Source organism: Trachemys scripta, chromosome 1 (genome assembly GCF_013100865.1).
Source record: "Trachemys scripta elegans isolate TJP31775 chromosome 1, CAS_Tse_1.0, whole genome shotgun sequence".
NCBI lineage: Eukaryota > Metazoa > Chordata > Testudines > Emydidae > Trachemys > Trachemys scripta.
The window spans coordinates 345,034,399-345,061,905 of NC_048298.1; the positions used below are offsets into that span (position 1 = coordinate 345,034,399).

At 43.9% G+C, this 27,507-nt stretch overlaps 1 protein-coding gene across 1 annotated transcript in view; it reads left to right on the forward strand.

Annotated features, from left to right (window-relative positions):
- The first annotated feature begins 7,807 nt into the window (after positions 1-7,807).
- LOC117889022 (disintegrin and metalloproteinase domain-containing protein 20-like) overlaps positions 7,808-27,507 on the forward strand; it is a 137,152-nt gene continuing 117,452 nt past the window's right edge. The window contains exons 1-6 of the mRNA XM_034792864.1: positions 7,808-7,850; positions 12,289-12,371; positions 14,365-14,429; positions 18,294-18,372; positions 24,667-24,743; positions 25,283-25,490. Coding sequence (XP_034648755.1) covers positions 7,808-7,850; positions 12,289-12,371; positions 14,365-14,429; positions 18,294-18,372; positions 24,667-24,743; positions 25,283-25,490 — 555 coding nt within the window. The remainder of the gene's footprint in view (positions 7,851-12,288; positions 12,372-14,364; positions 14,430-18,293; positions 18,373-24,666; positions 24,744-25,282; positions 25,491-27,507) is intronic.

Below are 27,507 nucleotides of genomic sequence, written 5' to 3' on the forward strand. Positions count from 1 at the left end.
CTCCTGTAGACCCACTTGCCATGTGGGCCCTTGTTTGACTTAGGGAAAGCTAATCAGAGTCATTGGGGCGCATGGGCCAGGTCCCCACATTAAATCCTTAAGGAGGATAACATGTGCCTTTAGATCCTTGTTTTCTTCCTGCAATTCCTGTGACCTAGTATGATTATTTTCCAACTTTACTGCTGATATGGCAGGTTGCAGGCACTGAGGCTGTCTGAGCTTGAACCTTCCACAGGTCACGCTCCCTCCGAGCCTCCATTAAGTCCTGGAAAAATGCCTCCAGTTCCCTGGTGCACTCCACTTTGGTGGCTTGCCAAGCCCAACATGTTTGCCACAGAAACCACGCTCCCATGGCAGTCTGTCCCCTCTTATCTGGTTTATACAACGCTAAATACTTCTCATAATTGTTCGCCAGGGCTGGGATTGTGTCCCCTCCCAAGATCACCCTGGGACTCCAGGGATCTATGCCTAAATTCTGCAGCCATGCTAGAAACGGGGAGGGCCTGTTTACAGTGCCCCATTCCCTTTTCTCTACTTCCCTTTTTTTTCTTCTCACTCTTGTCCTTTCCGAACATCGGCATGGTGGCCCCTTTTTCCCCTCCCGCCGAGACTACCCGGGGGATGGCAACCCACCCACTGTGGTACTTGGGAAACCGAGGGGGGGGGTAGAATACCCAACACTATCTGGGACTGCTAGCCTACCCGTGTGATAGTCAGGTCCCGGAAACACACCAAGCCTGTTTGTCAGATACTGCTTCAGTTCAATTTAACCCTTTGTTTCCCGGACAATGCACCAATTAATGTTACCCGTTCTTGGAACCAGCCAAGAAATAACCACCAACAAAGGCTGAACTAAAGCAGTACTGAGGGTTGATTGATTACTTGCTTCCTTTATTTGCACAATTATACTCATACACACATCCCAGTCATACTAGTGACAGGCTGCAGGTGTGGATGTTGCTTTCAATTTTAGGTGACTGAGACTGGCCAGGTTCCAGCTGCCCAAAGATTGAACCACTAGGCAATGAGAGTCCCTGGAATCCCTTTGGATCTGTGGGAGGGCTCTACTGCTTCCGGTCCGGTCCCGAGTTCTTGCTGTCTTTTTGTTGGTAACCGTCCTGGCCGCCTGTCTCGAGATTTATATCTTCACCCCGATAATATCATGGTTCTGTAAAAGGCAATATTTGCTTCTTTGCTTTGCCAGTGGCCTCCAAGCCTCAGCCAGTTGCATACACAACTGTAACTCTGTCCCTTATGTGAGTGCTTTGGGATATCACACTATCTCACTCATTCCGTACATTGATTGATTACATAGATTCATAGATTATAGGACTGGAAGGGACCTCGAGAGGTCATCGAGTCCAGTCCCCTGCCCGCATGGCAGGACCAAATACTGTCTAGACCATCCCTGATAGACATTTATCTAACCTACTCTTAAATATCTCCAGAGACGGAGATTCCACAACCTCCCTAGGCAATTTGTTCCAGTGTTTAACCACCCTGACAGTTAGGAACTTTTTCCTAATGTCCAACCTAGACCTCCCTTGCTGCAGTTTAAACCCATTGTTTCTGGTTCTATCCTTAGAGGCTAAGGTGAACAAGTTCTCTCCCTCCTCCTTATGACACCCTTTTAGATACCTGAAAACTGCTATCATGTCCCCTCTCAGTCTTCTCTTTTCCAAACTAAACAAACCCAATTCTTTCAGCCTTCCTTCATAGGTCATGTTCTCAAGACCTTTAATCATTCTTGTTGCTCTTCTTTGGACCCTTTCCAATTTCTCCACATCTTTTTTAAAATGCGGCGCCCAGAACTGGACACAATACTCCAGCTGAGGCCTAACCAGAGCAGAGTAGAGCGGAAGAATGACTTCTCGTGTCTTGCTCACAACACACCTGTTAATACATCCCAGAATCATGTTTGCTTTTTTTGCAACAGCATCACACTGTTGACTCATATTTAGCTTGACATATTCATAAACATGAATACAATTGGTGATATAGAGCATTGCAGCTTTAAGGACCTTCCATTGTTACCCATGGTTTTGTAGAAGCACAACAGGAAACAGTACAGACTATATGCGAAAGAGCAAGTGGGGGGGAAAGGGAGGGGCACCTGCAGCAGGGCGCGTGGGGGCTGTGTCCAGCTACAACCAGAGGTCACCCCACTCCAACTCCACCCGAATGGAAAGTCCTTCCAAACCTTTCCCCCATTCTGGGGACAAAAGGGTCCTGTCCATTTGCTGGACCAGAAAGAAGGCCCTTAGTCAGTTTAAACTCAGGCTATTTATCCAAAAGTCTTTCTTTGTCTGTTGGCCTCTGGAGAATCCAGTTTGAACTAATATATGCAAGCATCACCCAGGGAGATGTACTTCTCTGGAGGTGTTACAATCTGAATGAATTTACCTAATCACCCTTCTTCCCCCACACAAATGTCATGTGTTCCAAGTCACATGCCTTACAGGGGTCTATGTGTATTAAATCAACACTATTCCTTTGTCAGCTAAATGACATCTAATCAAAAAACGATATCAAGTTAGTTTTACATGATCTAGTTTCCATAAACCCATGTTGATTGGCATTAATTATATTACCCTCCTTTTATTCTTTATTAATAGAGTCCCATATGATCCTCTTCATTATCTTACCGGGAATCAATGTCAAACTGTCAGGCATTTAATTACCTGGTCATCATGTTTACCCTTTTTAAATATTGGCACAACATTAGCTTTCTCCTAGTCTTCTGGAACTTTCTCGATGTTCCAAGACTTATTAGAAATCAACCTTAACAGCCCAGCAAGCTCCTCAGCCAGCTCATTTAAAACGTTTGGATGGAAGTTATCCAGACCTGCTGGTCTGAAAATATCTAAGTTGGGTATCCACTGTTTAACATCCTCCTGAGATTCTAGTGGAGTGCAAACAATATTTCCTGTGATATGATTACATCATCTGTTTTATCTGTTGTATTTTTTACCCAAGTACGGGACAAAATTTTTTTTGAACACTTCTGCCTTTTCTACATTATTATTGATAATTCTACCATTTCCATCTAGTAATGGATCAATGCCATGATTAACATTATTTTTGTTGCTAATATACTTATAGAACTCTTTCTTATTGTCCTTAATTCTGCTGGCCATACATTTCTGCTTGTGTCCATTTGCTTTCCTTATCAATTTACCAAAATTTCTAGCTTCTGATTTATATTCATTATTTCCAACTTTCCCTTTCTTCCATTTGTTATATATTATTTTTTATTTTTACAGCTGCCTTCACTTCCTCTCTAAAATAGAGCAAGGGAGAAGGCAGTATTGGTTTAAAAAACAATCATGGGATTGTGGCTTTGGGGGTGACTAGCAAAGTGTTCTTAAACAGTTCCCAAATATCCTTCACATTTTCATGAGTTGGCTCAAATTGTTTTCTGCTTGGTGAAACTGGCCCTGTTAAAGCATCAAATATATACATCACTGGTCGGGACTTTATTCTGTTTGCATATTATAAATGTGACCAAGTCATGATCTCTTGTACCTAATTTACCATTAAGTTTGAGTTCTGTGATCAGTTCCTTTTTATTTGTCAAGATGAGGTCTAATAAAAAATTCTCCCATGCTGAATGCAACACTCTTTAACTTAGAAAATGGTCATCTGAAAACAGGTCCTCCTTACTTAATAGAACTGCTCCCTGTGTATATCCAGCCACAGCAGCAGATGTTACTGACCAAAATAAGTTTTTATTCTGTGGCCCTTCATAGCCCAGCAAAAACATCATCATAATGAGACATCACACATCAGCAGAACTGTGAATGAAGTTTTGATTACACATTTTAATTGTTGCTTGTACTTGAGCAAAGATCTCAGCTTGGCATTCAGATGCCATGGGAATTTATTGTGCTGGCATTCTGACTGAGCATGTTTAATCTGGAGTCACTGAGACAGATGCAAAGAATTAATTTTGCTTCTCTGTAACAGCCTCATCTTCATTGAATACCCCTTTAGCACCTCAATCATCCAGTGGCCCCACTGATGTTTTGGCATGCTTCCTGCTTCTGATGTACTTAGAAATTATTTTACTATTAATTTCTGTCTCTTTTTCTAGTTGCTCTTCAAATTCTTTTTTGGCCTGCCTAATTAAGAATATAAGAATGGCCATTCTGACTCAGACCAATGGTCCATCTAGCCCAGTATCCTGTCTTCCAAGAGTGGCCAATGGCAGATGTTTCAGAGGGAATGAACAGAACAGGCAATCCTTTAGTGATGTCTCCTGTCATCTACTCCCAGCTTCTGCTAATCAAAAGTTAGGGACACTCAGAGCACGGGGTTGCATCCCTGACCAGCTTGGCTAATAACCATTGATGGACCTATCTTCCATGAACTTATCTAGTTCTTTTTTGAACACCAGTATACTTTTGGCCTTCACAACAGCCCCTGGCAACGAGTTCTACTGGGCACAGGGTACGGGCTCCCTAATGATGGAGCTACTTGCTGGGTTGGGACCTAAGTGAATAAAGTTATACTGGAAATTTTAGAACTAAATCCTTGTAAGTACTAAGAGTGAAGAATGCATTGCAAGATGCTACACACGCAGACACGGTTGTAGAAAAATTGTGTAATGATCTATGAAATTTGAAAACCAGTATGTGAGCATTAATGCAATATCTCAAAGCACTCACATAAGGGACAGAGTTACAGTTGTGTATGCAACTGGCTGAGGCTTGGAGGCATCTGGATTTTTTATTGTCATTTATTTATTTATAACTCAAGTAATCCTGGACTGTGCGATTATTTATATTTTAATTTTGTAATAGTTTTCTAAGGGAGAAGATAGATGAATGATGAGACTTTTATTATTAATCTAAAGAAATAAATAAAATGTCTTGACTTGAGTACTGTTGGGAAAGTTAGCATGAGTGACTCCATTTTGGTTTGGGCCTGCCATTAGCTAGAAGCGAGCACATCACGTACTGGAAAATGGGGAAGGGGAGAAAGGAACATCTGGAAACAGTAAAAGGAAGGAATGCCAGCCAATTCAGACAATATGGCTTTGAGGAGGAGGAGGAGAGGGGGGCTTGTGCATGAGCTTGGGGGCTTGTAACGCTAGCCAACACAAGGGAGATGCTTAGTTAGGATAGGTGAGAGACAAGTAAACGGCTTATTCATTGGCCAAAAGTTACGATGCACAAGGATAGCATGCACTGCTAAAAGGTATATAATCTTTGTGTAACCGACTGTCTGGGTCCCCTCCTGATTAGCAGGGGGGCACCTCACTCGAGTGAAATAAACCTATTATCTCTGTAATACTCTGCACTCGCGGACTTTATTCCTGTGCCTCAACCTAGACTCGAACTGCGCGTGACTTATAGGTGTAATTCGCAACAGTACTTAACTGTATACCTTTAAGGTCTCTTATGGACTTTAAAAAAATGTTTTGGCATAGTAATACATATATGGAAACTGGTAGATTTAGAAAATAATGTTTCCAAATCAGTCAGTAGCATATAATTCCATAGTGCCTGGGAGAGGGTCTTTGTCAAAGTAAAACTGGAAATGTGTCTTGTATAAAGTTTTGCTTCTTGAAAAATGGTTCCAAAGGAACATGGCTGCTTAGAACTCTGAATGCCAGATTCTGAATGACTATGAGCAGGATATATGTGGTAACATAAAGTTTGCCAGTTAAATAGATTATATTTTAATCATTTTATTATTTTGGTGGGGTTTTTTTAGAAAAGCCTGAAGAAGAAAAACAGTATTCAGTTCAAAAATGAGAGGGAAGCTATTTGTTTAATAAAACACAGGATACTGGAAGTTTGTAAAAGCAGAGTTCTTATCAGTTCAGCCATTGAAAGAACAAATGGAACCCTGCTGAGATAGTGGTGTTTCAAAACTCCCAATTTATGTGATTCATGGACAATTTCCTTTTTTTTTAACTGTTAGTTTATTTTGTTCTGTTCCACTTTTTAATTTGAATAAACAGGTTTTGGTCTTATTTATGGTTCTCTTTCTGTATTCAGATAAATGTCTCCTCAGAACTTCATAGAATTTCATCCTACTTCTAAGTTGGTCCTGCCCTCTGTATCCCTTGGGGGAGAATTGTATGTCCCCTTCTCTGTTTTTCCTGCATTCTGCCATATATTTCATGTTATAGTAGTCTCGGATGATGACCCAGCATACTGGCCCACTCAACCCATGCAACCCATCTATGCGAAGAGGCGATTCGCTTTTGGAACTTTTGCATAACAAATTTGATTAATCTCAGAGCTGCTCACCTTCCAGGACAGCAGACAGGGCCAGATCCATCATCCAGCTCTGTGGGCCTCCCAAAGTGGAGCAATGTTCAACAAAAAATGCCATCAGCTTTGCTCCCGGGGAGGTCGACAGATGCTTTTCTGCTTCTCTGTATGGACCCCTCAACCTGTATGCCTTCCCTCCAACTGTCTTTCTATCCAGGGTCTTTGTTAGGGGGCTTTCCCTTCACCCTCTCCCCTGGTTCTTGTCACACAGACAGAAAGCAGAAGACCAGAAGTCCAAAGTGCAGGCAATGTAATGTTTATTGGGGTTAGTTTCAAGCAGGCATATCCATAGCTCTACATGCCAGCAGAGTCTGTTTCCCAGTGTTCTGTTCCCAGCTCTGACACTGCAGAGCCTTTACGCATATCACCGTTTCCTATTGCCCCCTCCTCCTTCGTAGCAAGCCCAAATATACCTGCAGTGCATGCCCCTGGTCCCAGCCCTTACAATTTATGCTCATATCCTGTGTTGGAGGGTCATCAGTCTGGGGGCATTCTCCCACCTCTTTTTTATCCTATGGGAGGGGTAACAAGGGAGGTTCTGTTCAGGTCAGGGACAGGCTTTCTTTGGCTTTTAGTGTTTCTTATGCCTCTCCCCAACCCCTTCACCGCTCCTAACTGGTTGCTTGGCCTTGGCTTGAGAAAGGAGCCAGGCATGCTTCCAGTGTATGCTCATATATTAAACTCCCCCAAGACCCTGTAACAATTTTAACACCATCTCTTATCTCTTTTCACCCCATCTGCTTGTGGGCAGATGTAACACACAGTGTCGTTGTTCACACATATTAGTAAGGATATAAGAGTATCAAAAAGCAAACCCAAAATTCTGTCAGGCTAAGAAGCAGGCCTATATACTAATAGTCTTGTTCAAAGTCAAAGAAGACCATGCTCATTTCATCCTTATAGCACTGGAATGACCTCACCAGCCCTTGTTCTCAAACCTACTGGCCTTGTCAATCAAGCCTCCTCTATCTCTCCTGCTGGATCCAGGTGTGATTTTTCAGGAGTGTGGTTGCCTGCTCCATCCCAGCCTGTGAGCTCTCTACCTAACAGCATGGAGGACTCATGGTTAACACCTTTGGAGAAGTCCTCTTGTAAAGATGTTCAGAAAGTGCATCTGAATAGTTGAAAACTCTCATCTAGGGGTACTTACCTGGTTAAGTCAGTGAGGGGGAGGGGGTGGCCCTGAGGCAGTAGGAGGGGCGGGGCTGGCACTGAGACAAAAGGAGCAGAGGGGGCGGGGCTGGGCCTGAGGCAGTTGGGCTGGAGCACCGCTGGCACTAGGGCAGTTGGAGGAGAGGGGGTGGGGCTGGCCCTGAGGCAGTTGGAGGGCGGGGGGCTGGCCCTGAGGCAGTTGGAGGGAGGGGAGGGGGCAGGCCCTGAGGCAATTGGAGGAAGGGGAGGGGACGTGGGTCTGAGGCAGTTGAAGCAGGGCTGGCACTAGGGCAGTTGAGCCGAGGGGGCGGGAGACACTGTCTCTGAACTTGCTGCAGGTGCTTGGCCGGTGTCTGTGAGGAGCCGCGGGGATGGGGCTGCAGGTCTGGGCCCTGCTCCTGCTCCTCAGCCCAGGTGAGACGGGCAGTGAGTCTGGTGGAGATGCCAGAGCGGGTAGATATTTGGGGTCATGCTTACAAGGCAGAGGCCAAGCAGGGAAGGGGGGAGCCAGGAGTCAGAGCAGGGCTGTGAGGGAAAACGGCCAGAACAGGAGGAGGAGCAGGACTGAGGCACAATGCAGGGAACAGGGGCTTGAGGGGAGGGGGAATATGGGGCTTGGGGGCAGCAGGGAGCACTGGGGGTAAATCAAGGAGGTGGGGGATTTGTGAAGCCGGAGCAGGGTGCACAGACGGGAGATTCAGGAGGTGCCAGAGCAGGACTAGGAGCAGGATCTGCTGAGAGCAGGTCAGGGCCCGGAACCAGGCAGGAGGCAGAAAGAGGCTGTGGGCCTGAGGATTCATGGAGGCAAACTCGGAAGGGGGCAAAGGGACTCTCTTTGGGGGCAGGGGGAAAGGGAGCATGGATGACCAAGGGGAGGTGCAAGGAAGGGGGAAAGGGAGGGATTAGAGCCAGGGGCACGGGGCTCTGAGGTGTTTGGATCTGGGAGCAGGAAGGCCCGGAGCACCAGCTGGAAAAGGGGAAGCTGGAGCAGGGACAGGACTGGGTAGGAAGAGGCGGATGTGATGTCTCTCGAGTACTTTGCTGGTGTGTGTGAGGAGCTGCTGGGGTTGCCTCCCGGGGGTTGCGGGGCCGGGCTGGTGCAGGGATTTTGCTTCTGCCCTCGGTCATCTCAGTTTAGGTGGGGAGGGGGAAGTGGTGCCTCTCTGAGGGGTGGGAGTGGCAGCATGGTGTTGCAGGGGGAAGGGAAGAGGGGCCAATTCATTGAGGCTGGAGGAGGGATAGCGAGGGGCCTGTCTGGTGGGATTCAGACGGAGGTACCGCAGGGAATGAGAAGTCAGACCCACTGACTTTTTCCAGGGGGATGAGAAGGATTTTTGTGGGAGTAGGGGCAGAACAGGGTGGGGAGCAGGGGAGAGGTGTGGAGTAGGGAGATTGGGGTCATGGCTTTGGTCAGAGGTAGTGTGGGTGTAAGGCAGGGCGCACAGAAGGCTCGAGGGGTGCTTGAACAGGGAAGCTGGTGTGGGCCTCATACAGGGTTACTATTCTGTGGGGAGCCTAGATGTGGTGGTTGTGAGGGAGATAAGGCTGCTGAGGGGGTTTGGGAGTACTCCAAGTGGGGCTCAGGGGAACTGAGCATGGAGCAGGGGCCCCTTAAAGGAGGTTTTCAGGAGCTGTTGTGAGTGAGGAGCAGTGCCAGCTGAGGGGGAGTTTGTAAGGGACTGAATCAGGCTTTGCAAGTTGAATTTTGGAGGAAAGAATAGGGAGGGGATGTGGGGTTTGCTGAAGGCTTTATTTGGGGTATGGAGCAGGGAGGGCAGAGTGAGTTCCTCTGAGGGGTGGTATGGGGTATACAGGAAGGAGGAAGTAGTACAGCTTGTTGAAAGGGGAGGTTAGGGGGACTGCAGAGAGACATGGAGCAGGACCTGCCAGTGAGGCTTTGAGAGGCACTGAGGAGTGTGGAGCAGATCCTGCTCACGGGGCCCAGGTGTACTAGCACAGGGGGAAGAGCAGTGGGGTGTGCCAAGATTAGAAGAGTTCATGGTTGGGGTCTGCGTAGGGCAGGCAGGTGGAGTGAGATTCCCTGGGAGAGGCAAATTTTTGGAGCCATGGAGCAGGGCCTGCAGAGTAGGAAGAGGGGGTTGGAGAAAAGAGAAGAGAGACTTGATTAACTGGGGACAATAGATAATGTTTCTCATTAAGTATCACAGGGATAGCCGTGTTAGTCTGGATCTGTAAAAAGCTACAAAGAGTCCTGTAGCACCTTATAGACCAACAGAAATATTGGAGCATAAGCTTTCGTGGGTGAATACCCACTTCGTCCTGAGGAATACCCACTTTCATATTCACCCACGAAAGTTTATGCTCCAATACTTCTGTTAGTCTATAAAGTGCCACAGGACTCTTTGTTGGTTCTCATTAAGGAGGGCTTTGATGTGGAGCAGGGACCTGGGCCTACTGATGAAAGCTTGGGTAGGTGGAGAAGGGAGGAGAGGAGTGCAGCCTGCTAAAGATGATGTGGGAGTGGCATAGTAGGAAGGGGGTTGTGACTGTGGAGTAGGGAGTGGCCCTAAAAGGGGTATTTATGTGGGATGGAACAGGGAGAAAAGGAAATGAGTCTTGCCCAGAGTTTTGAAGAGTGTGAGAAAAGAGAGGAAGACAGGTCTTGTTTATGGAGGTATAATTGGGAGTGCAGAATATGAATAGGGGGAATATGGCTTGATAAGGGGGGATTTTGATGCTGAGTAAGGGGGGAAGACATTCTTCTGAGGAGAGGTTTGCAGTGGATGGAACAGGGAGTGAGGAGTGTGGCATACTGAGTGTGGTTTGCAATAGTAAGATGATGAAGTGGATTCCATTATGGTTGCAGGGGCAGAGTTGTTCCCATTGAGGGAAATGGTTGTGAGGTGCAAGGAGGACAGAGCAGGGGCAGTGAAAAGAAGTATTTGGAGAACGGGGCTTATTGAAGAGTACATTCAAGCAATGCGGGTATGGGCTTGCCATGGTTGAGGGTTGTGTGATGCAGAGGAGTGATAGAGGAGCAGGGCTTAATGTGGGGTGTATTAGAAGAATGAAGCTGGGTGTGAAGGCGTAAGGTGGACCAGGGAGAGTGTAGTCTGGTAGAAGGGGTAAGTGTTTGCTTGGAAGAGAGAACCTATTGATGGGGGAATACAATGGGGTTGGTCGGAAAATCAGGAGGATGGAAGGGGTCTGATGGAGAAATTGGCTTGGGTTTGGTTTGGGAAAGAGAACCAAAGGAGTAGTAATGCTACTGTGTTCTCTCTGTGTCTAAGCTTATCAAATGATTTACAAATATTATTGAATTAAGATGCAGACTTCATCCTTGTAGTGCCCATCTTTAAAAAAGGGAAGAAGGAGGATCTGGGGAACTACAGGCCAGTCAGCCTCACCTCAGTCCCTGGAAAAATCATGGAGCAGGTCCTCAAGGAATCAATTATGAAACATTTAGAGGAGAGGAAAGTGATCAGGAACAGTCAGCATGGATTCACGAAGGGGAAGTCATGCCTGACTAACCTAATTGCCTTCTATGATGAGATAACTGGCTCTGTGGATGAGGGGAAAGCAGTGGATGTGTTATTTCTTGACTTTAGCAAAGCTTTTGATACGGTCTCCCACAGTATTCTTGCCACCAAGTTAAAGAAGTATGGGCTGGATGAATGGACTGTAAGGTGGATAGAAAGCTGGCTAGATCGTCGGGCTCAACGGGTAGTGATCAATGGCTCCATGTCTAGTTGGCAGCCGGTTTCAAGTGGAGTGCCCCAAGGGTCGGTCCTGGGGCCGGTTTTGTTTAATATCTTTATTAATGATCTGGAGGATGGTGTGGACTGCACTCTCAGCAAGTTTGCAGATGACACTAAACTAGGAGGCGTGGTAGATACACTAGAGGGTAGGGATCGGATACAGAGGGACCTAGACAAATTAGAGGATTGGGCCAAAAAAAACCTGATGAGGTTCAACAAGGACAAGTGCAGAGTCCTGCACTTAGGACGGAAGAATCCCATGCACTGCTACAGACTAGGGACCGAATGGCTAGGTAGCAGTTCTGCTGAAAAGGACCTAGGGGTCACAGTGGACGAGAAGCTGGATATGAGTCAACAGTGTGCTCTTGTTGCCAAGAAGGCTAACGGCATTTTGGGCTGTATAAGTAGGGGCATTGCCAGCAGATCGAGGAACGTGATCGTTCCCCTTTATTCGACATTGGTGAGGCCTCATCTGGAATACTGTGTCCAGTTTTGGGCCCCACACTACAAGAAGGATGTGGAAAAATTGGAAAGAGTCCAGCGGAGGGCAACAAAAATGATTAGGGGTCTGGAGCACATGACTTATGAGGAGAGGCTGAGAGAACTGGGATTGTTTAGTCTCCAGAAGAGAAGAATGAGGGGGGATTTGATAGCAGCCTTCAACTACCTGAAGGGGGGTTCCAAAGAGGATGGAGCTCGGCTGTTCTCAGTGGTGGCAGATGACAGAACAAGGAGCAATGGTCTCAAGTTGCAGTGGGGGAGGTCCAGGTTGGATATCAGGAAAAACTATTTCACTAGGAGGGTGGTGAAACACTGGAATGCGTTACCTAGGGAGGTGGTGGAGTCTCCTTCCTTGGAGGTTTTTAAGGCCCGGCTTGACAAAGCCCTGGCTGGGATGATTTAGCTGGGAATTGGTCCTGCTTTGAGCAGGGGGTTGGACTAGATGACCTCTTGAGGTCCCTTCCAACTCTGATATTCTATGATTCTTGTCCCTGGAATTGTTCCTCCTTCGCACATTGTAGAGAGTGACTTCTGTATGAAATCATTTATCGTGTCAGAATCTAGAAGCACATATCCCAGTAATTGTAAATGTATATTCTGTTTAACTTATTTGAAACTATTTCTCTTTCTAGGCTTTTCTGATACATTAAAATTCTCTTACTCTGAAGTAATAGTGCCAAGAAAGCTAGAACCAAGGGATGGCATAGACACCAAGGTAGCACTGCTTTCTAAGAATATTGGAATTGCTATGTTGACTCAGACTAATGATTCATGAATCCTGTCTTTGGTAACTGCCAGTACCAGATGCTTCAGGGGAAGTTGTCTATAATAAAGCATGTAGAGCAGAAAGTTTCTTCCTTATCCTGAGCAATTAGTGGTTTGGTTCTCTTTTGAAGCACAAGGGTTAATAATCTTTAATACAGTCTGTGCTTGCCTGTGTAACTGTGCTTGACATTTTTATGAGTGGAACTCAGTGTGCAGTAAGAACATTTATCATTTGGCAATAGGTAAAACAAATTATATGTTGTTTATTGCAAGGAACCAAGGAATTCAGAAGGTACTTATATGGCTCCCATTAACAAGGGATATAAGCACTACACAATGTTTAAAATATTTATCTTCACAACACTCCTGTAAAGTAGTACCCTCGGTGCTGGCAACCCCCAATTTTAAAGAATAATCATGCCATCATAAGACTATTCTTGTCTGTAACTTCTGGTAGGGGGAAATAGCCCATTTGTCTGGGCTGGTTTTGAACCCCTGAGAAACTGTTCTGGCATTCTGACAGTATTGATAGTCTATCTTGAACTCCTCCTAGAGTACTAGGATTGGAAGTTCACACTGTACATCCTTTGAAAGGTTATTTTGCTTGGTATGTGAGGTATAGAATTTGACCTATGTTGTCATAGTTTAGGGATTCTTAATATATCTTTTCCTATTTGAAATATTCCACAAGACTTATGAGCACCAAGTAGTATAAGGGTCTAGAAGAATGCAAATTTATGACCCAAATGTTAACCAAGTGAGGCAAGTACTGGGTGAAACATTCTCCCTGTAACCCTGTAAAGTAAAACAGACAAAAAGCCAAAAATGAACTGAGCACTTTAAAGTGAATTTCAACCTTCTGTGTCCATGTTTGACTCTTGGGGAACAACTCCGTCCTAAGTTTCGACCTGGAATTGTAGCTCTGTGCTGTGGCTAAATGCCACAATATACCCCTTATGATAAAACTGCAATCAGTAGTCTATGACTAAGATTGTGACTTAGGGCCAGAGTTTTGAAGGTGTTTGGGTGTTTAAATATTCAGATAGGCATCTAAATACCTTTCAAAAGACTTTGGACTAAGGGGCAAATTTTTAAACACAACTCATCTAAAGAATGCCTGCATCATAGAACACCATAAGGAAGTATGGTGTTTTCTTTCTAAAAATCAGGTTTCCCTGACAGCCAGTCCTGACAATGGACAATGGCATGTGTGGGATTCATGCTCTACAGTTAACATACTATCTATGAGGTTGAGACACTTTTTTTGTGGAGCACGCATGCTGTGCAAGTATAAATCACAATAACCACTGAAAAGGTGTTATCCTACGGGGTAATGTGCAGTTCTGAGCAGCTGTAAAGAAGAGGCTGCTGCCAAGTTAAGACAGTAAGAGCGTCAAACTCTGTTGGATTTGGCTCTACCCATTATTCCAAAATCGTTATTCAGCCTCAATTTGAGACTGCATAGTAGTACTGTGGCAATGGTGTTTAGTGTCAGCTGTTAGGCTCTGTCTACACTAGGGGCATTTTCTAAATATTTTGCTGACACTGATTGAGCCACACCAATTTTAGCAATACTGGGGAGCCTCATGTAAACAGCACTCCCAGAGCCACAGCCATTTTTCATGCTGTGGACTAGACTTGTTCTGAACAGGTTTAATTTCATGATGTTAAATACTGTTGGGACCATGGGAGGCTGGTTTATATTGTTGATCCTAGTACTGCTAATGTTGATCCAGCTGGACTCGTATTGGCAACTTTGGGAAATATTTAGCAAACTTCACTGCTGTAGCAAGGCCTTAAATGAAAGGAGAAGAAAAATCTCTGTATACCATCTAAGGAAATGTAGTGAATACAATTTTTATAATATGGAATACTGTATAGGGATTGATTAGTCACAGTTTTAGAATACTATTGAATTATACTTTTTTATTTGAATGCTCTAGGAGAAGGTGTCTTATCTAATTAAAGTAGAAGGAAAGCTCCATATTGTTCACCTACTACAGAAGAAGTAAGTGACTGTTCTCTTCCAAACCTTTCATCTACTCTTTTTTTAGAGAAATAGGTATATATGGGGCTTTACAATCAAGTATGAAGACAAAAGCTCCTGCCCCCAGAAGCTGTCAATCTAGATATTGAGAAATAACAGAAGTGGTAAAAAAGTAGAAGATGGGATGCAAGGAAAACTGCTTTTATAGGGGGCATTAGTTAGAGCAGTAATAATTAGGAAGGGACAAACATCTCCGTACTTTAAAGTTAAAGCTACCTTTTCATTATAAACTTGATTTTTTACATGCTTTCTAGCTTTGCCAAGAGCAAACCAATCCACATGAAACTCTACACCCATGTAACCTTATGCCAAGGAATGATATTTCAGAAAGGTTCAAGATACACTGGGCAATATAAATTAGCTATATGAGAACTCAGGAGGCTCTTCTTGGAGGTGGTCTCTGCATATCAGTACCAATAATATTTGTGCCTCCCTGTGCTGCTGAACTTTGGCAATCTTCTTGAAAAGAGGTGTACACAATAACTACCTCCCAGAGGTAACATTCAGAGCTAATATTAGTAAATATCATACAATCCCTTCTCGCATTGGCTTCTTCTTTTCGGCATGTACTTGCAGGTATTGGGGACCCTCATTCAGTTCTTGGAGAGAATTTCTTAATTTTTTTTAACTGAAATCTGTCGGCTGATTCTAGTTATTGCAGTTTTAGAAAATGTAAATATTTTTAGACAGTTCTTGCACTATTGCTCAGTTTAAATTCCTAGACCAACTGAGACTTCAGTTCCCGGCTCATTTCTGATGAGTAGAGCCCTGAATGGTTACAAAATTTATATCCACGGATGCAGATATCTGCGGCTATAAAGCAGATATCCATGGAGCTGCAGTGCTCTAGCAACAAGAGAGACCAGCAGGGCCATGGCCAGCGACCAGGCCAGGAACTACAGTGGCAAAAGCAGCTGCATTTTGGGCCACTGCTCTCAGGAGCCCACACCCAGCCTGGGCAGCTCCGTCAGCATGGCTGTGCTGCCCTCAGCCCTGCCCACTGGGGCGGACACAAGGCTCACGGGCAGCTGTCCCTGGGAAAGTGAGTGTGTGCAAGCAGCTCACATGTTCCTTGACAGGAGTACCACATGACGGGACTCCTGTCCAGGAGCCACCCTGAGACCTAGTGAACTTGTAACAGCATTGTGCTGTTTGGGAGCATTGCATTTAGCTGCGCTTCTAGTCACAAGCTTACAACAGTGTTGCAGAATATACAGTTTTGGACAGATAAGCCATACTCTTATTAAATAGAAGGAAAATGGGGATGTAGAAGAAAAAAAGAAATAAGCTGGGGAAGGAAAAGAACATACATGGGGTTCTGGATTTAGTTGGAGCCAAAGGAGGTGGCAGTGTCATCTGGATCCCTCTCTCTGGTCCATTCTGATCAGGACAGCTCTTGGGATTAAAAGAAAGAAGGCCCAGGGTCTCAGGGAACAGAAGGGGTGGCAGCCGTGATAGTGAATTTCACTCCTTCCCCTTCTCTCAACTTTCAGTCAGCCATTGGTACAATAGCCCCTCCACCAAGCCGCTTAAGAACCCTGAAAAAGGATGGGTGGAATAGCCCATCCCCTCATTACTTTGTCCACTAATTAGATCTAATTTATTACACCAATTTTGGTTTATTAATTTCTGGTTCCATACTTTTCTTGTTTACTAAGAAATCTTAACATAGTCTTTGAGTTATATCAGTGGGCCTTCTTGTTTAGACCAGAGGTTCTCAAACTGGGGTGTGGGCCCACCCTGGGGGTGCAGAACGTATTCTGGGGGGCATGAGACGTTTTAGGGGGAAAAAAACTTATTGCACACATTTTACCCACAGCAATGAATAATTAGCAAAGCTGATTCCTCCAGACATATCAGGTCTTCAATGGCATTGTGCACTTTGACCGATTTCTATTAATCGCGCATAGTATTATACAAAGTCGATGACATCTGTATGTTAATCCATTTGCTATGATGCAAATTTAATTGCACGCATGGACCACAATCGCAGTTTTGCTTTTGCTTTTTTTACAATGGATTGTTGGCTCATTCACGCAACAGAAAAACAAAGAAGCCAAAACTGAGTCTAGTGAAGCACCGCGGCTGCATATATCAGTATATGTACTCTGTGTAGGGGTGTGTGTGTGTGTGTGTGTGTGTGTTTGTGGGGAATGTATACTACTACAGACACAATGATGGAATGGGTGATCAAATAAGTTTGAGAACCACTGGTTTAGACTAAATCGGGCTTTCTTCCTTTTGCACCTTTTTTGATCAACATTTATTGATATTGGTTATTGTGACACTTCATTAACTTTTCCTTATTTTTTGCAGTTGAGCTCACAATTGGGGTAAATTCATAGGCCCAATTATTACAAAACCCTTGCAGGGGAGAAACAGAAGACTTTGACGTATTTGTCTAGCTCCAAGTTGGTGGAAAACCTTATGTCCAGCTTTGGAGCCACGCTGGAAGAAGCTGGATTTGTCTTTAGCATCTGTCAGTGCCAAGGACTTCAAATTTGCCTGCTGTAAGGCAGAAGCTGATGAGTGCAGATTATGTTGGTCCTTCAGTGCTGGAGACCTTGTCAGCACTGAAAAGGCTCCAAGTAAACATGCTCCTTTCAGTGCCATCTTTCTCTCAAATCCAGCATTTGTGGACAAATTCCTACGTTTCTCTAGCTATTCCCATTTTTTAAAATGTCTACAATAAGACAGAACTATCTAATGAGGTATTCATGGGTTTAATTAGGTAATGTGTGAGTGATGCCTAATAGATAAGGCACGGCATTGGGATTCCATTCCATACCTCTACCACTGGTCCATTGGGCAACACTGGATATGTCACTTCATCATCTTGTGCATTAGTTTCCCCATGTCTAAAATAGGTATAATGACATCTCTGCATTAGGTACACTCAGATCAAGTTTTCAAGTTTTTCTTCAGAACCACGAGAGCTAGGAATGTTTTTGTAATTAATGCATAGATTCTGGAGCACAGCTTTGTGGCAAAAAGCGAATTCTGCAGCAGATTCACTTCTGCAGAATGCACTGGGTCTTGACTATACATTTACATAAGACCATTGAAGTGGCTAAATAAAGGTATTTAGCCACCTAACTCCCACTGACTTCAGTGAGAGCCAGGCATCTAAATACCTTTGAGGAGCTGGGCCTTAGACCTTATGCAACCAGCAGTTCACATGTATCAAGACAGCAAGCAGCAATTGTTGGAATTTTTGGATCTGGTTTGAAGACTAGGCTATGAGTAGACAATTCACCAAAAGTACCTTTATTTCCCAAAGGCTGATCAGCTTCTTACCAAAGGAGGTACATCCTGTATGCTGTGCTCAACGTCACTATATCCCTAGTATGATATTACTTCCCTAAGACTATAAGCAATGGCCTGTTATGTGCAGTAGAGGTAGAAGAAGGACCCACCACCTCATCCAGGTGGTCATGGCTGTCTAACAGGCCTGCTGAGCTGAAGCTTGATGCTCAACCCCCCCCTTTTGTATTCTGTGCCAAAGTGCCAGCTGTACATGTTTGCATCAGCTGGTGTTCCGCTTGTCTCAGACACATCCTCATGTAACAGTTGATGGTTTCCTCTCTCAGAAGTTTTAACTAGGTTGAACTAGTTTTGCGGTTTTAGTTGACAGAAAAACAACCCCCTTCATTCTTATCAAAACAATATTAATATGCCTAACAACAGCAAAACTAATTAGAACCAATTTTACGTAATGATTGAATACCATATGTTTACATCAAGCGCCATCTTGCATTATCTGTATTTCTCCAGCAGGGTCCCCTGCTTTTGAATTTCTAATTTTTTAAAATCTTTTATTTTCAGAATGTTCATAGCCCCAAATATCCCAGTTTTTACTTACAATGAGAAGGGAGACTTGATAACAGATTATCCATATATACAGGTAAGCATGAGATATGTACCTTAGAGGGTATAATACTGAGTAAAATTAAACTGCCGTGCTCTAAAGATTGGATGGATGATGGCTGTCAGTTCTGATAATAAATTCTTGGGTTTTCAAATGGTTTTTCAATGGGGTTATAATTTGAGGGACTTTTCTGTGTTGTGAGACAATCATATCCTGGTCTGAAAGCTGAGGAATTTAACCTTAGGTATGGTGAATAAACCGCTGATTAATAACCTTACCTTAGAACTTAGTTCCTTCTGAGTAGCTGACACATTGGGTAGTTGAGTTCTTCCATTGATTAAGGTCCCTTGCTAGTTGTGGTACTTCTTTCCAGGTGATGCCAGAGCATTCAATATTCTCTGTCACAGTCTTCTGCCTGTTCTTCCTTGGCCTTACTCGCTTACACATTTCATGGTTAATAACCCTGAGGTAAAATACTAATTTTTTAAAATTCATTAGCCAAATTCTAAATGAAAGAGGGGATGACATGAAGAAAATGGGTTGTCAAGCTGCTGAAGGTTGCGAAGATTAAAAAAAAAAAGTTTAAAACATAGTTGGCCATTCCTATTCTCTGTTCTCTTCCCTTGTTACAAATGAGCAGGGCTCATCTTCCCTGAATAGCTGCAAAATATTTTTGCTTTAAAATCAAATTGTTAGGGAGCAATGGTTGTATTCTTCCAAGATGCAATGAATGTAGAGGCAAATTAATAGTTACTGGAGGGCCAACAGCCTTGCTGACCTGTAGAAGGAAGTAGATTGGGAGAGTATGATGATGGGAAGGGCCCAGTCCTTTTCCCACTGGTTGAGGATTGTGCCTGAAGGAAGGAAATGAAACAGAGATTTTAAAAATACACTTCTAGCAGTTTGAAAGTTTCATTCTCTTTGGTTTATTGGTAGATTTTCCTTCTTTCATGTAAGCTTTGGTGCCTTTTAACGTCAACTGAAGAGAGTGAGAATTGGAAGTGGCCAAAATTGTTGCTAGTCGTCATCTTAAATTCACCATTCAGGAGCCAATCAGAAGAGAGACCACAGTAGCCAGACAAGCTAGAAAGATATGGTTGACATTCTTAACTCTCCCTTGCACATGCATTGTTGGTAGATGGGCATTATGGAACATGATGCCCCAATAACCCCTTAATTTCCTTTCCAGTGCGTATGTAGTTAAGCTGACTCTTCCTCCATCTCTAGGGATGTTTTTTACCTCCCAATATAAATACTGTCAAACATGGAGCAGACAGAGCAAAGGAGGCAATGCAATTCCCCAGGGTGGAACTGAGGCCTGGCATCAACTATCAACTTTATCTCTGACCAGTTGTGTGGCACTGGGAAAGTCACTTTACATCTCTTCCCACCAATTTGTCTGTCTTGTCTATTTAGAATGTAAGCTCTTCAAGGGCAACGACTTTCTCTTACTATAGGTTTGTCTACACTGGAAATGCTACAGTGGCACAGCTAGAGCGCTGCACCCGTGTTGCTGCAGCAATTCAATGTAGTCACTAGCTACAATGACATGAGGGGTTCTCCTGTCTGCATAGGTAATCCACCTCCCCAAGAGGTGACAGCTAGGTTGACAAAAAAATTCTTCCATCAACCTAGCGCTGTCTACACTGGGGTTGGCTTACATGCTGCTCAGTGGTGTGGATTTTTTACAGTCCTGAGCAGCACAGCTGTGTTGACCTAATTTTTAGTGTAGACAAGGCCTATATATTTTCATAGTGTTGCTCTGTTAATTTTGATGGAATAAATGTGCCTAGAGACTCAAAGGTGTTACTGTGACTCTGTCACAGTTCAGTGTTCAACAGGGCTCAGTGTTTGGAATAAATACAGAGACCCTGGCCTGCTTAGTGCCATAGCAAACACACCACTGAAAATCTGGTCCACCTTTTATTAAAGATACAGAAAAAGTCGCAAAAAAGAGTTGAAGCATTTGAAATGTAAAGTATTAATTAAGGCTTTGTGTTAACAATATCCCTTATTCCCTTTCCCTTTAGCTATAGAGAGCTTTTAGAAGTACCCCCTTCCCCTGTTTGATATTTTGTTAGATGGTATTACAGATAATGATAAATTTCCTTTTTTGTCGGGGGAAAGAGGAACAGTTAGTTGAGAAGGGATGGAGCTGCTGTTGTTTAAAGTCTAATCCTGCTTCCTTTAGGACAAAAAATGAGAAACACACACAAAGGAAGAGAGAAAACAGCAAAGGTAGAAATGCAGATTCTGTCTCTGGTGCTGATTCTTACTTGCAACCTCCTTGCTGGAGAAACACAGGCACAAAACATATTCTTATCAGACACTCCTACACCTAGCAGGAGGTTTAGGGCATTGTTTTTTATTACGTTTCTGGTCACAGGCTTACAACTGTGTTGCAAAATACAGTCTTGGCCAGTGAAGCCAGACTGTTACTGAACAAAAGGCAAAAGGAGAGAGATATGAAGGAGAAGAAAGAAGGTGGTGAAGGAAAAGGATGCATGTTGGGGGAATGGGATGCCAGCCTCGCAGTCCATGTGATGGTCAGGATTAGCTAGATTTCGTGGAGTTGGTGATATAATTGGAGTCATTCTTTCTCTCTCATCCAGTCTGATCAGGCCATCTTTCATGATCAGGCTGGTGAATATCCAAAAGTGTTATGGTGGATCCTGCAGTCCCAGGAGACTGTGTGGGTGGCAGCCATGATGGCGAAGCTTGTTCCTCCCAGTCCTCCTGTCTTCCAGCCAGCAGATACGTCTCTAAAATCATGATTTCTCCCCCAATGTTTCTTTATTTTTAAGGATCCCAAAAGGGAGTAATAGACAGAATAGCCCATGCCCTTATTTTGTTCACTAATTAGGCCTAATTTGTGACACTTAAGTTTAGGACCATTGATTTCTGGCCCGATGCTACTTTTGTTTACCAGATGTGATTTCAGCACAGTCCAGGAGTTACATCACTAGGCCTTTTTGTTTGGATTAATTCAGAACTTTTGTTTCTCTTTCTGTATCCTTCCCCATTAACATTTGTTACAGGTGATTAGAACATTTAAGCCCCTGCTGCTCTGGTTTCCCCTCACAGCAGTCCTAGTATGTAGCCAAGAGGGGATGCTTGCTAGGGCCTATGACATAATGGTAGCGGAGGTGGTGTCTACATGGTAGTGTGGAAAGGTTTTTTTTTTTTTTTTTTTTTAAGACACTTTTGCCAGAGGATTATACTTTTGCTCTTTACACTGAAAGTCAGGAGCACATCTGTTAGTTTGTCTCAGGTATAAGTTAATTAGCAAGCATGAATTATGAACATCTCATGAAAAAGTAGCTTCTGAGCATGTGTGCACTGCTGAGAATCAGAAGAAATCTGAGTAGGTGACCATGCTGTGCTCATGCCTTGAGGCAGGATGGGGCACTAGCTCCAGGCCTTAGGCAGGAAGGGCTCCCTTTTTCTTCTGCAGGGCAAGCAGTTGACCAAAGAGAGAGTGCCAGAGGCTGTTCCTCTGATGATTCAGCAGATGTAGCAGAAAGGGCAAGAGGTCCAGAGCTGTGGAGGCTGGAGTGGAAATGAATGTTCTTGGAGGAGAGATGGTTGGAGCTGATGGCCCAAGTATCAGAAAGAGCAGATTGAATTGAACAGAAGTTTGTTGACCAGGTCAAACTTAGCTGGCTCAAATAGGAGAACAGAGACAAGTCATGCCCCTGGGACCAAGGAAGAAGGATACATGACATGCCTAAACAGGAGCTAATAGGCAATCAGATGGGGGTAGGGTTTTTCTTTTCCTTTCCCATCACTTTTCCTTTAGCCTGAGTCAATATGGACACCAAGGGATGTTCTGGGTTAACCATGGGAGGTTATTTCACTTGATGTGTTAATCTGTGTGATGATGTAATAAAATTAATCTCTGAAGGTTCAGATGCAAACCGTTAAGGCCAGACTCAGTGGCTCAGAGAAGAGATCTCTTTCCAACCTCACCTGGGAAACTAAATCAATGCTGACTGTGTCTGTGGCCCAGATTTCAGCAGGGAGCAGTGGGATACTGGTACAGCTAGGAGATGCTCTGGGCCAGACCTCCTCTAGGAGCAGAGAAGACTATGGCACAGCTGAAAGGTCTGTGATTCAAAACTCCTCAGGAAAAGGGAAACTCAAGCACAGACAAAAGGTGTCATGCATCTGAACTCCCCTGGAACGAGCAGGACTGAGAGTAGTAAAAAGTGCTGCCAAATTCATGATACTCACCAGAGGGTGGGAAAAGCATCAGAGGTATGTGAAGCAACCACTGGTGTAGTGTAGATGGAAAGGAGGTGGAAACGTTCCCCTTAATCTATGGCTTCAGGTTATATGGTCATGATGTAATTAAACTTGAGGGAGATGGAGGAAGAAACACACCTCACCTCTCCCCAGGAGGTGTGTAGAAGAGGACTGGGCTTGGGGGAAAGTGAGTAGATTCTACCTGGCCCCAGCACCAGGACCACTCTTGTCACAGAAGGAGACCCAAGGCACCTGGAACCACCCAAACCAATCAGAAATACTGGGGTGACTAGCATATGGGGGGCCTGCCAACTCTGCAGCTAGTTTCCCCTTCCCTGGGATAATAAGGGTGGAGATTTATACAATGTAGGTAGGAGCCTACCTATGATGTTTTCATGAAATTGTATTTTGGTACGATCGTTGGAATTGTTTTATGACTGAATGCATGTATTAAGTTTGAATTAATAAGTAGTAACAGAAGATGTGTTATCTAAAGTTGAGATGCCAAAACATCCCCGGAGTACTAGTCAAGTATTCCTGCTTGATTCCAAGGGAGAAATGTGATGGACTGGGAGTATGTCTGTACAGCGTAGGAATTCTGGGTCATCCTGGGAAGTTGTACTATGAAAACCTGCTGTATCATGAGTGCCTATATGCATGTGGATCCATCATTGCTGACAGGTCCTGTAGCAGGTACACACCAGGCAGAAATACTAAGGGAATCCAGGGGGGTTTAAAATAGTAAGCCACACAGAAACAGGGAGAGCCAGACAAGGAGGAAGCTTTGGGATCAGGAGAGGAAAATAACACAATTTGTTGGAGCCCTATGGTACAGGGCGGCCCTGCCTACTTTTCTCAGCCCAGATAGCCCCAAGAACTCTGGGCAACCCAATTGACTCTTGTATCATCCCAAAGAATGCCCTGATATGGTAAGGAAACTGAGACAGGTACACTGCATGTAATGTTTATTGTTTTGTATGATCTCTGCTCTCCTATGCTTTACATACTGGAGTAGGTCTGTTGTGTCCAAGTATTACAACAGTATATGCACAATGGGGCCCTGATCATGCTCTGGGTATTTAGGACCTCCTGCAGTATAAAAAATTAATTAGAAACTTCAGTCCTGCTTGTGAGTATTCTTTCTAGGATTCCCCACATCTGACAATCTGACTCTCCCTTTGAGGATACACTCATTTATTAAGTAATTTGAAGGAGAAGATTGGTTTATTTTCTAAAGAAGTATCCCCTAATCTCTTATTAAGGCTCTGTTGGAAATGATTGGAACCAAATAGTATTTAACTTTAATGTAGTTGTCTTCTAAAGAGGAAACATAATATTGTTCTGGAATTCATCTGCCTCCAGTTGGTGGGGAGAAGGGGAAAAGCCTCATGTCTGGACATAGAGGCTCCTTGGAAGAATATACACAAGTAAGACTGCGTTTTCACTTCAGTTTCTTGCCAAAACTCCTATATATCAGAAGCTTGTTACAGATGGTGTCAGATTTTCATATAAACCTGTACTCTTTCCTACACCTCTTGAAGAAGCAGGTGAAGCAAGGTTACATAGTTTGGGTGTTATATACTGAGTCTGATTCATCCCTCTTCCTTCACTTTCTCTGGTCATAATTGTATTAGAAAAATTCATGTCATTTCCAGTAGGTCTCCTTTTCTGTTAATAAGTCTTCAACTAGTTGTTGATAGTAAGGTAGCAGAAGTGTGAATAGTAATGTATTAGGAATTCATTGTGTGAAAGGTGTAATATTTGAGAACCTCTCTTTGAAGCTCACCCAGTCTCAGCTGCATTATCTCTGCACTACTGACATGAGTGAAAAGCAGCAAAACTTGGTTTTGACACCAAAGTCAGCAGATCCGAATACAAAGGAGAACAGATCTGCTGAGTGAAAAAAAAAAAAGGTGTCATTCGTACACTCCTTTTTCATATTAGAACCCCATTTTGAGACCAGATGCAATAACATTTAGTCTTTGCATTGTGTATATTTAATTTCATGTAACTAGTATCTGCTACAGTATTCTATTCTACTAGCATTAATGATAGAAAGGAAAAACATGTTTTTGGACCTTGCAGGATGATTGCTACTACTCTGGATATGTGGAGGATGTCCCAGAATCTGTTGCAGTTCTCAGCACCTGCTCTGGACTCTGGTAATGTATGCTCCTCAGTATGCTAGATTGCAAACATTATGAATTTTCTTCTAAAATGGGAAGGTAGATTTAACATAGCAGAATAACTAGGTTAGTGCCCTTTTACCTTTTCCTAATGCAGTTTTCATGCTAACCAGTTGATAAGGGTCATTTGCTGTTACTGCAGAGGGCTAGAATCACAAGTGTGTAATCTTAATTTTTTATTTTATTTTATAGATTGTAAAACAGTAGGTAGTGCAGTGATGACTGGTCTGTGGCATGATGGCCATTTGGGGCCTTTTGAGCTTGTAATTGTGCCTCTCAAAGGTGGCTGTGTTACCAAGAACACTGGTATTCAATTGTAAATCGGAAATGTTTTCCCCTCGATAGCACTTTCCTTTCAGGAGACAAAGGAGGATAGTTTAGTAAAAGTTCTAGAAAAACTGCATTATACATAATAAATAATTCAAATGTAAAATTCCTGACCAGCTCTAATATTTTTGCAGAATTTTTCAGTTTTCTCAAATCTCTAAATCACATTTCAATTTTGCAATTCTCAGGGGACATTTGATGATTTCCGATTTAAACTATGAAATTAAACCTGTTAAATCTTCCTCTACGTTTCAACACATTATTTATCGAATGGCAGCTGATGAAGACTCACCTGGTCGATGTGGAGTAACAGATGAAGATATGAAAGATCAAGCAGCTAAAGGCAGAGACCATCAAATATCTAAGGTTCAGATGGAGAGACAGCTTGTAGTAGATGTAAGTGTTTTATATGGGTTCACCAAGTAAATAGGTATTATGTAGAACAGGGGTAGTCAATAGGCAGACCACAGGCCAAATCCGGACCACTAGGTGCTCTTGAATGGACCACAAAATCTGTTTTTTTACATAATAATAATAATAATTAATATTATTATTTATTATTTTCTCTGGAGTCTGGACCTTGACTATACCTGGACCAAGAAATTTGGGCCTTGACAAAATATAATTCACTCTCCCGATGTAAAACATACTAATCCATGCATGTTAGGCACATTTTTCTAACTCATTGTTGGAAGTGATCTCATTTGTGCTGGAAATTCACTTTGTAGTCAAAGGAACAAACTAATTCTGTTCCTCCTGAGTTTATCCATCCATAAGTCTGGTAACTAAAAGCATTCCTATCTATTGATTGTGAAGGAGGTAGTTTGTCAGCATTGTGAAATCTACTCAACATGTATGCCTAAATGCCCTAGTTGATAGTCCCTTCTCTATTTCCCTTTGCTGATTTCTTTCTGGAAATTTTGTCAGATCTGCTTTGCCTTTTATTTTTTTCAGGATCAGATAAAATCCAGTATTCCACCTCCATCTGGCAGAAGAAGGTCATGCCTCCCCCCCCCACACCCCATCTGTTTAATTTAAGCAAGGCCTGACACTGTGGGGAAGAAAGGATAGTGGAGTAGTTGATCTGTCACACCTTTCTCCTCCTCCTTGAGTCTTGACCAATGGGTCTAAGTGAGAGGGAGTGCACTGGGAGCAGGTAGGTGAGGTTAGGCTTCTGTTCTCCAGTGCCTGTCTCCCCTAGCTGTGGAGATACCCAGGCTGGGCAGAAGCTACCTTATATCTCAGAAAACTCCCTCCTACGTGAAAGATTGAGTCTACACCAGACCCTGCTAGGAACCAGATCCTCAACCATCCAATAATCAGTCCCTGGGAAAGACAAAAAAATTGAAACCAAGGAAAAGGTTAAAGTCTGTGGGACATGTGGGTAGACACTGGCTGAAAGAAATTGCCCTGGCATATGCAATCTCCTGGGGTAAACCCTTTTTAATAGCTAAAATTCTCTGCTGTCCCTTCTCCTACCTACACCTAAGTCTCCTCACTCCTCTGGAAGACCACAGTTTGGGCCTTAGTGGGGTACTGTGATGGGATCTGCGAACTCCACACTGGAGAAATAAGGGTTAAGGAGCAGCTCTAGGCCCAGAAAATGCCACAAGGCTGCACCTGCTGGGTATGCTTACAGTGGACGCTGAGCTCAAAAGGTAGCAGTTTAACTCAGTCTGAGCGGATGAAGCAGGTGAGCAGTTGTATGTTGCAGCCTCGAGCCAAAAATCCATGGACACCCCACGCAGCTGGGCCCAGTCCTCCATGCCACGCCACCACAGGCCTTTCAATCACGGAGATCAGTAATGACGAGGTGTCACTCCGAGAGGAAGACCCTTTGGAACACAGACAGGAGAACTCCAGGAGGGACTCAGAGGCAAACCAGCGACACCAACAGAGGAACAGAAGCCAGGATAGAAAGTTGCCCAGGGATCAGGCATAGAGGCACTCATCCCCTAGGCTGCTCATTTTAGACTTACTGCTTCATTGAGCCCTGGGTTGGAACCCGGTAGAGCAGGGAGGGCCTGGATTCCCTTATTCCCGGCTATTGATGCTCACTGCTGGGTGTCATAACCCAGAGTCACCAGGTGATGCTGCTGAGATCAGACCCAAACCCAACCCCTCCAACACATGGTGGAGAACATGGGCAACATCCAAGTCCTCTTAAAAGGACCACTGGGCCACCGATTGAATGACCCTAAAAAGACCAGAGTTACAGAAAAGCTGCTGAAATGAATTTTGGAGAACCAGCAATAGCAAGGGCACATACTACAACAGATTGCTGTCCAGCAACAATAGCTAATTCAGGAACTGGCGGTCCAGCACCAGGGACAACAAGAACACTGGATCGAGTAGGTGATGATGCTCTTACAGCCCGAGGGGACATCCACATCACAGCTCCTGGATCTGTGGG